The sequence below is a fragment of the Solanum dulcamara genome, chromosome 1 (genome assembly GCF_947179165.1).
Source record: "Solanum dulcamara chromosome 1, daSolDulc1.2, whole genome shotgun sequence".
NCBI classification, from domain to species: Eukaryota; Viridiplantae; Streptophyta; class Magnoliopsida; order Solanales; family Solanaceae; genus Solanum; species Solanum dulcamara.
In genome coordinates this window covers 83,990,437-84,000,637 of record NC_077237.1, presented here as the reverse complement: position 1 = coordinate 84,000,637, position 10,201 = coordinate 83,990,437, and the positions used below count along the sequence as shown (strand labels likewise).

General features: G+C 35.1%; 1 protein-coding gene and 1 non-coding gene across 3 annotated transcripts; one reads left to right on the top strand and one right to left on the bottom strand.

The window, feature by feature from the left end:
- Positions 1-2,611: 2,611 nt before the first annotated feature.
- On the bottom strand, positions 2,612-2,684 carry TRNAR-CCU (transfer RNA arginine (anticodon CCU)). The gene has a single exon. It is a non-coding gene; the product is annotated as a tRNA-Arg (tRNA).
- Positions 2,685-5,261: 2,577 nt separating this feature from the next.
- LOC129880890 (protein WEAK CHLOROPLAST MOVEMENT UNDER BLUE LIGHT 1-like) lies at positions 5,262-9,919 on the top strand. Of its 2 annotated transcripts, none has more exons than XM_055955131.1 (4): positions 5,262-5,515; positions 6,504-7,076; positions 7,511-9,325; positions 9,451-9,919. In XM_055955131.1, exons 2-4 carry the CDS (start codon positions 6,540-6,542, stop codon positions 9,541-9,543), a joined length of 2,445 nt encoding a protein of 814 aa, XP_055811106.1. In that variant the 5' UTR covers positions 5,262-5,515; positions 6,504-6,539; the 3' UTR covers positions 9,544-9,919. The 2 variants fall into 2 exon arrangements, with proteins under 2 accessions (XP_055811106.1, XP_055811113.1); XM_055955138.1 differs by having other exon boundaries at positions 5,263-5,515; positions 7,511-9,368.
- Positions 9,920-10,201: the final 282 nt, after the last annotated feature.

The following is a 10,201-nucleotide window of genomic DNA, read 5'->3' as shown; positions in this document are numbered from 1 at the left end:
TCCATAAAAATTTTACCTTTAAAATATATGGAAAACAATTGAAGCCCAATCATTTGTTCCAACCTTTTTGACTCCAAGAAAGGAACACTTAAAAACAAAGAAACAACAATTATAGAGATTTCCTAGCTTGTGATTTTGTTTACTTCTTCCTTAGTTTTTTTTCTTAATGAGGTCTCCTCCCTTAATTTCATTTAAACTTCTATAAATTTAAGTCCCCTTTACATGTTGAATCACTTGAAAGTGAGAAAATGCATTTAATATAAAAATTTACTAAGGTTTTGTGGGTGATTTTTGGTTTTAATTTATTTCTTGAAAAAATGATGATGATGTTGGCTCCTCCATCAAAGTCATTGATCATCAAAATAAACTTGGTTTTCTTAGCTTGCTTCTTGATTGCTCACTGCGCAAATGTCATCATAAGATTTGTGTGAGTTCTTAAATTGATCAAACTAACTTATACGTACGTTTTGGTACATATACTTTAAAATTCATATTTGTTCAAATAGATTTAAGGACATTTTATTCAAACATAAAATGGATTATTAACCATTTTTTGACTAAACCCAATAACAACTTACCATCACATTTAACATTTTCATCCAAGCACGTAATTAGTTCTTTATCAAATCAAACTTTGCATTTAAAAGTATTATGTATTGCATTTTTTAAGTTATTTTTACTTAATTTCATATAGGTTGTAGATGGTTGTTTCCTCTTCTTTTTTTGTCAGTTTATATATGTACCAATTAATGATTTCAAATCAAATGACTCGACAATAAATATATTTTATGCGTTATGAGTGCATAAAACTTAAAACACATAAATTCTTTTGTATTTGAATAGGCGGAAGGTGCTGAGATAAATATGAAACCGGAGCTGAAAGAGCTAATGAAAGATGTGTAATGATCCTTGAGGTTATTTTTGAATTTAAGTATTTATTTCGTCGTTTAGAGCATTTCTGTAGCAACCCCAAGTCATTTATGACTTGGTGGCACTGATTGTTTGGTCGCTTGGTCATTCGTTTGGGATTAGGTCTGTTTCCCTGTTTTGTAGCTTTTATTACTTGAAAAGTTAATTTCGGTCATAACTTCAGAAAAACGACGTTAGAACGGAATTCTAACGGTTCTTCAGCTCCAAAATGGTCAAATTAGCCTAGTAACATGGTCGGAACTAGTACCGAGACAATTGGTACGAGTTTAGGACCATTTGGCACTTTTGCCCTTGAAATTTGGCCTATAGTTGACTTTAGTCAACATTCTTGAAAAATGCATTCGGGTGAAAATTCTGACAGCGCGGTTAGTTCTGGAATGTCAATTTTGGTATAGAACGATCCTTCGTTTGCTTTCCGAGACTTCTGATCTAATCCTGAGGCTCGTGGTGGAAATAGGCTGATAAATGGCATTTGGGTGTAGGATCCACTTTTCGTTAAAATGATCCCGTATGAAAATTTTGAATGCGCAATTAAGTCCAGAACGTTGAATTTCGTAGGGTAGCATATTTCATTTACGCGCATGGGATTCCGGATGAATTCCGAGCACTCCGTCGGAATATTTGAGCTTGAGAAAACTTAGCTTTTTAGCTGATATCTGGTGCGGAAAGATTTGTTCTCCGCGTTCGCGGAGGCTTAAGTCTTTTTCCTCCACGTTCACAGGCCTCTGGCCGCGTTTGCGGAGCACTATAGCCGCATTCGCAAAGGCCGAAGTCCTGGTCTTTTAATAAAAGACCAAGGACGATTTCAGCTTTTCTTCCAAACTTCCAACATCAATTTCTCCTTCATTACAGGTTCAATTTAGGCGATTCAAAGGTCCAAATTCAAGAAAATTTTATGAGAAATCCAGTGGTGAGCTCGGAAACTTGAGGGAAAGCTTCTGTGAGGTAAGATTTCGAAATTAGCTACTGATTTAGTCATTTTCGAATGGATATTTTGTTGAATTTTTGGAGACTGTATCTTGATCATATGAACTCCGTTTTTAGTGATTTTTGAGGCTAAGTTGTGAATTTTTTGCAAGGAACGTCATGGTGTAATTTTTTTGGATTGGGAGAGTTTCCTTTTTTTAGAATTCACTGATCAAGTAGCTGTCATTTTCATCATTTTAGTCCGAATTTTGTGAATTTCGTTGCATGCTCGTTCTGCATCGTTTTCCAACCCCGTACTGTTTATCATATTGATTTGTGAGCTTGGGGGTGCTGTTTAGAACCTATTTTTTGGATCAATTTTAAAATTCTCGGACGCGGGTTCCACATTTCTCATTTTAGACCCCGAAATTAGCCCGTCTCCGATTTTCGAATTTGATTCTATAAAAATTCCAGTTTCATTTTTGAATGAAGTTAGACGATACAAATTTTAGTGTCACAACGATCGTATTAACATTATTATTCTACTGTTGATAGCGTGACAGCATTCAGAGGCCGCTCAAAGGGAAAAACTCTATTTCGTGAGTTGGAGCACGCACGATCGCCCTATAGGTAATTGCATGTTGGACTTAAACTAGTGTTGCCTTAGACTTGCGCGATTCTGGTGCGGTTGGGTCTTAGTGTCATGTGACGTGTTCGTTTTTCATCTCTAAGAGTTAACTGTTAAGGGAGAAATAAGCAAAAAAGAAGATAAAATCGCGCCAGGTAGGGGTCGAACCTACGACTTTCTGCTTAGGAAACAGACGCTCTATCCACTGAGCTACAGGCGCTAGTTGAAAGACTTAAGTTATTTTAATTATATTATCCAATTCTTTTGAGCATGAAATATACGATCTTAATTTTCCATTTATTCAGTACTAGTACTAGTGTAAGAAAATATTGAAGTAATACCTAAGAATTTTCACATCAATGTTTATATTTTTAATTCTTGAAATCTAGAGTTATTACTATAAAGATTTACCTTTTGATGATATATAAATATTTAATGTTCATAAAACTTATAAAATTCTATCCATGATTCATATTTCTAAAACATTAACATCTTTTTATTTCAAAAATGAACGAAGTCTACGATGTTTCTTTCCCCATTAAAAGCATCACATATACAACAATTTGAGAAGCCTACGCATCAATTCTTCATCATCTGACGACTATATATATGGTGCACTAGCTCTAGCAAAGTCTTCTCAAAACGGGAACCAAACACGACCTTATTCTCCTTTTGGACACGAGTACAATTATAGCAAGTTCATATTATGGAAACTCACGGACTATGAAAAGATTATTTTTATTTATTCGGACATTATTGTCCTTCGTAACATCGATTTTCTCTTCCCTTTGCTCCAGATGTCGGCTACAGGTAAGTAGTGACGGATCTAGACTAGACGCAATAAATTCAATATAACCTAATGTGTCTATCTTAAATTATATGTGCGTGTAAAAAGAATTTGCGGACTCTAAATTTTGAATTGGTCATTGCACACAAGGGTATTAAATTTGAATAGACAGGTTTGATTGAATTTAGACAGGTCAAAAAAAGTTGACTTAATAAGTGGGTTGCTTTCTAACCGTTACTTATACTAAAAAATGAGCTAAATAATGAGTCATAACTCAGTCTGTCTAAGTACTCTTATACCAAGTTTTGATTTATTTATTTTATTTGTTATAATTTATTTAATTATCTAATAAAATTTATTTTTCTTTATTATGATTACATATAACATAACATAGGACTCCCACTGACCTAATTTATTTGCATTTTATGAGTTAAGTTTATCATCTCTAACTAATGATGCAGGATCTAGACTAGACATAAAAATTAAAATTCAGTAGAATCTACTATACATCTAACTTGATTTTATATTCACATACTTTAAATCTTGAATTTGTCACGACACAGATAATTGCAAGTCTATTTTCAATTCAGGGCTAATGGCGATCGAGCCATCAACTTGCTCGTTCGAGTATAGTGAAGTAACATTTTATTGTTAATTAATACTAGCATAATACTATCATTCTATTGATCTTGTTTTTTTCTTTCTTTCTATAATTTGGAGAAATAGTAGAACATAGTATCTAGTACATACAAATAATAGATTTATCTTATACTTCCTCCATTTTAATTCGTTTGTGTTAATTCTTTTCTCGGTCTATTTAAAAAAAAACGTTTCTTTTTTATTTTTTGAAATTTTTTTAATTTTGACATTTCATGTGACATGATTAACATCACAAGATTAAATAATATTTTTATATATTTTTAGTTTAATACCATAAAACTTTCTTAAATTTCGTATAAAAATAAAAACATACAAACAAATTAAAATGGACAAAGACAGAGAGTATTTACTAACAGTATAGAATTTATACAATTGATGCAATTTTTTCATTCAATATGCCCCGTCACATGTTTACCTATTTGTTGCAAATGCGTTATCAAGTATGAGAGTTTCTTTAATATGGGTGAGCGCATCCGATTCTAAAGTTCTTTCTTATTCTTAAAATGGCTATCTTCTGTACAGGACTAGTACAAACTTAAACTGAGAACATAAAATGTACTAGCTATAACAGGTGCAGTCTTATCAAAGCGCTCTCTTTAACCAATCAAGTAAAATAGATGGAATGAAAGAAGAAAAAGTTTCAAGCCCTCTTTTAGAAAGAAAAAAATGGTACAAAAAGAGGGCTTGGGGGTATATATACTATACAAATTGAACAGTACCGCCTCTTTCAACGCGAGCACTTTAATATTTATTTATGTTAATTTAGAGTATGATCAGTTCATCGGAGGATTACCCTCTCAATTTGAAGTTTTTTTTAAAAAAAATAGTTTTATTGATTATAATAACAATCACGACTATAAATGAACTCAGTAATTATAAGGTAGGACCACCCATTTTCTTCAGGCACATTCCATTCGTACACTCAATAAACTCATAAAACAAATTTTAAAAAAATTGAGTTCATTTTGATCATAGAAAATGCCATGTGTTTTATATTATTATTTAATTAAGAAATTCCAAGTTACACCTACAACCACAAATAAAAATTGACGGAGATTTCACATTTTACCAATTCGAACTTTAAAATGATGAGTTTTTTCATAAATTTTAAATTCGAACTTGTATATAAAATCGTCTTTAATAAAAAATATTTTATTTATTAAAATAAAACTTTACTATATAAATTCGAATTAATCATATCAAAAAATTTACCCTTACGTATTTGTTGGGTCAACTGTAATTTTTTGAGCCACTAATATTTATCTAACTGTCAACGATTTACCATTCTTATCAGAAAACAGAGATTATTGTTTGTTTATATTGAAGAAAACACAGAGAAAAAACTGAAAAGAAAAAAAAATACAAAACAGAAACAGAGAAAGAAGAAAAAGACGAAGGCGAGCTGATAAACTCGCTTTTTTTCTTCTTCTTCTTCTTTTTCATATCCTCATTTTCAATCCAAAATATTTCTTTAATTTTTTATTTTTGATTGATTCATTCATTCATACAAATTTGTCTCAAATTTTGTAATTATAATTTATAATATATATAAATTACTTTTCTTTTTTTTGGAGAATATTCAAATAACTTCTGGGTTATTCCTGGTATGTTCCTTTCTTGCTCTGTTTTCTCTTTTTGTTCTTTTTTTTTTTCCTACACTTTTTCATGTTAATTAGCTATTTTAGCTACATATTATCAAGATGTGGGTGCGGGGGGGGGGGGGGGTGTTAAGATCCAGGATTTTATTAACATATCTCAAATTTCTGTTTTATGTTCGAGTTATTGCAGTAATAGAGCCGATTAGATTTCTTTCCAGATCCTATACATAGCGGGCGTTTAATATACCAAACTGTCTTTTTGCATGTTATAATGTGCTTTATGTGACATGAAACTTGTAATTTACTAATCTCATAAACCTACAATTTTATGAAGGGTAAGGTAGTATTAATATACTCTTGTGGTCTGGTCTTTTTTTGGATCAGTACATAGCAAAAACTTAATGTATGGCTGTCGTTTTACCTATTTTATGTTCCATTGTGTTTTATGATATGAAACTGTAATGTATTAATCCCATAAACCTGCTATTTTATGAAGGGGCAAGATGCTACAATATATTCTTGTGGTCTGAATTCTTTTTTAAATTTCGTGCATAGCAGAAGCTTAGTGCATCATGTTATTATTTTTTTTGTTTTTTTTACCTATTTTATGTTCCATGATGTGATTTATGATATGAAACTTGTAATTTACCAATCACATAGACCTGCAAATTTATGAAGGTTAATATTTCGTTCTAAGCAAACATTCTTATTAATCATCATTTTGTTCATTATTATGTCCTTCTTTGGGTCCTTAGGTATTCATTATAAGCCTTTCCTACTTTGATAGGGGTGGAGCTAGAGCTTTGCCTATGAATTCGAAAGAACTTATTAACTTTAACATGCATAAATAAATTATTAAGAACCTAGTACGTTGTGTTTTTTTCTAGAATCCAGAACTCATAAATTCAAATTCCACAACTTTGAACCTCATTCTTCACTTTTAAGCTATGCCATTCTAAATTTCTAACTTTTTCTATGTTTAATTTGTTTCAAGGTCTCCACTTGGTTATCCTTAGTTTCTTAACTGGAAATGGAAGATGCTAAAGATCTGAAGCAACACGCTCCGGTATCCTCTCCTACACCTGTTGTTGTTGTTTCCTCTCCACACGAGGATCAATCGCTTAGTGCAACTCAAACCAGCCAAAATGCGGATGAAAAAGCAAACTCCGAGAATCAGCAGCTAACTGTGGATGCTTCGGAGCATGTAAAAGAGGCTACTCAAAGCTTGTCGTTGGAAAAGAGTGAGACTCATCCAACAGGAGCTTCTAGTACACCAAGTAGTACCAAAAGTGCTGATGATTCGTCTTCTACTTCCCACGTCCGAGAGACAAAACTTAAAAATAACAGTCATGTAGAGTCATCGGATAACATCGATCAGCACCTAGACAAGGCTTCCACTCTCAGAGTCAAGATCCCAGGACCTAATGCTCAATCTAAGCATCCTGAGAACGTTGACATAAACAGAGTTAATATCGATACAGCAGCACCAATCCAATCTGTGAAACAGGCAGTTTCAAAGTTTGGAGGGATTGTCGATTGGAAGGCTCATAGACAACAGACAGTGGAGGTATTCTCTCCAACACCTCCACTCTCTAAAATAGAGTTAATGGTCAACACACCTAAAGTATCTCAGTTTTTCGAGTGTCATACCCGAACTATTAGGTGAGTGAGTTTATACCAGAACTATCACCGCCAGTTACCGAAACACCCTCAACTATCAGTTGTTCCCTTTAACTACCTGAAATATCACCATCGTTCAGGTTGGAAAAGGGAACAATTGATAGTTGAACTGTGTTTTGATAAATAGTTCAGGTAGGAAACTCATATACTTGATAGTTGAGGTATGAAATTCGAAAAATGGGGATATTTTAGGGTGTGTTTTTGACCCTTCACTCTCTAAAATAAACACTTTTTTCTTCTCAGAAGCTTGGCCAAACAGGCTGTTTCATGTTATTTTCTTGACTTTTAAAGTTCGTTTTTCTTTCTTCTTTGTTTGCGCAGAGACGGAATCTTATTGAGCAAGAACTAGCAAAAGTGCAGGAAGAGATCCCATTGTATAAGAAACAATGTCAGGATGCAGAAGATGCAAAAGTGCTAGTTTTGAAAGAACTAGATAGCACTAAGAGACTGATAGATGAGTTAAAGCTCAACCTAGAGAGAGCACAAACAGAAGAGCAACAAGCTAGACAGGATTCGGAACTTGCCAAGCTTAGGGTAGAAGAGATGGAGCGGGGGATTGCTGATGACTCTAGTATTGCAGCCAAAGCACAGCTTGAAGTTGCAAGAGCCAGGCTTGAAGCTGCAGTTTCAGAGCTAAAGTCTGTGAATTCTGAAATAGATGTTCTCCGTAAGGATTATGATTTATTGGTGTCCGAAAAAGATGTTGCTGTGCAAAAAGCAGAAGAAGCTGTTTCGGTATCTAATGAAGTTGAGAAGACAGTGGAGGATTTGACTATTGAGCTCATTACTTCAAAGGATGCTTTGGAGGCTTCACACACTGCACATCTAGAGGCCGAGGAACACAGAGCCGGAGCAGCTATGGCAAGAGAGCAAAATACTCTGAACTGGGAGAACGAACTGAAGCAGGCGGAAGAGGAGCTTGAGAGGCTAAACCAGCAAATTCTGTCTGCAAAGGATCATAAAGCAAAATTAGATACTGCTTCATCTTTGTTACAAGATCTCAACACTGAGTTAGCCGCTTACATGGAATCAAAGTTGAAACAGGAGGCGGATGAAGAAGGGAACTTGAAAGGCGAGCTATTAGAGACGGAGAAAAGAAGTCATCATGAGATACAAGCAGTAGTTGCATCAGCTAAGAGGGAACTCGAAGAAGTGAAGCTCAACATTAAGAAAGCAACAGCTGAAGTAGAATGCCTGAAAGTAGCAGCAATTGCATTGAAGGCAGAACTGGAAAAGGAAAAATCAGAACTAGCTTCCATACAACAGAGAGAAGGAATGGCAGCAATCGCTGTTGCATCTCTTGAAGCTGAGTTGAACCAAACAAAGTCAGAGATTTCCCTTTTGCAGACCAAGGAAAAAGAAGCAAGAGAAAAGATGGTGGAGCTGCCGAAGAAACTGCAAGAGGCAGCACAAGAGGCCGATCGTGCAAAGTCACTCGCTCAAACAGTTCGTGAAGAGCTGAGGAAGGCAAAGGAAGAGGCGGAGCAAGCAAAGGCATCAGCTAGCACCGTGGAAAGTAGACTGCTTGCAGCCAAAAGAGAGATAGAGGCTGCAAAAGCTTCAGAAAAGTTGGCCATAGCAGCTATCAGTGCTCTACAAGAGAGTGAATCAACTCAAAGCACTACGGATGAGGCAACTGGAGTAACACTTTCTTTGGAGGAGTATTATGAACTGAGCAAGCAGGCCCATGAGGCAGAGAAACAAGCTAACATGAGGGTGACTGCTGCTATCTCCCAAATTGAAGTAGCCAAGGAAACAGAGTTGAGTAGTCTAAACAGGCTCGAGGAGGTTAACCGTGCGATGACTGAAAGGAAGGAAGAACTTGAAATCGCACTGCAGAAGGCCGAGAAAGCCAAAGAAGGAAAACTGGCAGCAGAGCAAGAGCTGAGGAAATGGAGATCGGAGCATGAGAATAGACGGAAATCTGGTAAATCTGTTACCCCGGTAAACAAAACAACGAGTGCAAATGCTTCTGAGGCTGCAGTACCTCATCAAACCTCAAATCCAAAAGAAAATGTACAAACAAGAAACACTGAAACCGATTCATCTCAAGAAGTGAAGGTCCCAAAGAAAAAGAAGAAGTCCTTCTTCCCGCGCGTCTTAATGTTTCTGGGCAGAAAGAAAGCACAGGCCAAGGCAAGATGATGATCTTTGCTCCATTTTTCTTGGTTTGAGAAGGGTAAATTCTTGTAGAATATTTATGTATATGCTAAGGTATTTTATGTACAGTACTAAAATAATTCTCACTTTCTGGATGGCAGATTATAGAGGGCAATAAGTTTGTCATAGGTTTGGCTCTGTCAATAAGCCTTTGCCTATTAAAGTTGTTGACGGCTTCAAATGTTTACTCCTAGTTCTGCAAAAAAGCTAGCAGCAATTCAAAAGTTTGGCCTCGTGAAGATATGAGTTTACTTGTGTTTCATGTTCGTATGGGTTATATAATACAACAGCACATCAATTTTCCTATCACTTGGCATACCTTTCAAGGCTAATCGCCTCACTGTCCGAGATCTAAGTTCTTTATTCATATTCTAATACTTTTGCCTGTTTGTAATAATTTCATCCATTTTATTGCATATAGTCCTGATTGATTGCTGTAACGAATTGAGTCAATTGTGCAGAATATACCTTTGTAATTTAATATATTTACACTGAACCTACCTTTCTGTAGTTTGAAAATTACTCTGAAGTTCCCCTGGCCTATAATCTTTATGTTGAAACCATATGATACCATTCTGTGTTACATATGCTATATATGCCTATTATTTGCCTCAAATGAACATAATCTCTGTTACTTCTTCTAGTATAAACCAGTAGCAGTTATATCTCGCGCACAAGGGGTGAGGGAAAATCATGCTAGTTTTGCCTCTCAGTCTATTTCTTATGTGCACGAGCTCAATCCATTTTAGTAGCTCTTTACAAGACCCAAGACCTATACAGGATGAACCCTTTTGAGATGCAATTCACAGCTTTTCTAACACCTACAACCATCTCAAGGTACTCAGACATTTT

Excerpts from the sequence above, each read along its gene's own strand:
- LOC129880890 (XM_055955131.1), top strand. The coding sequence starts at position 6,540 with ATGGAAGATGCTAAAGATCTGAAGCAACACGCTCCGGTATCCTCTCCT. Across the intron at positions 7,077-7,510 it reads ATAGACAACAGACAGTGGAG|AGACGGAATCTTATTGAGCA; the intron begins GTATTCTCTCCA and ends TTGTTTGCGCAG. Across the intron at positions 9,326-9,450 it reads GAAAGAAAGCACAGGCCAAG|ATTATAGAGGGCAATAAGTT; the intron begins GCAAGATGATGA and ends TCTGGATGGCAG.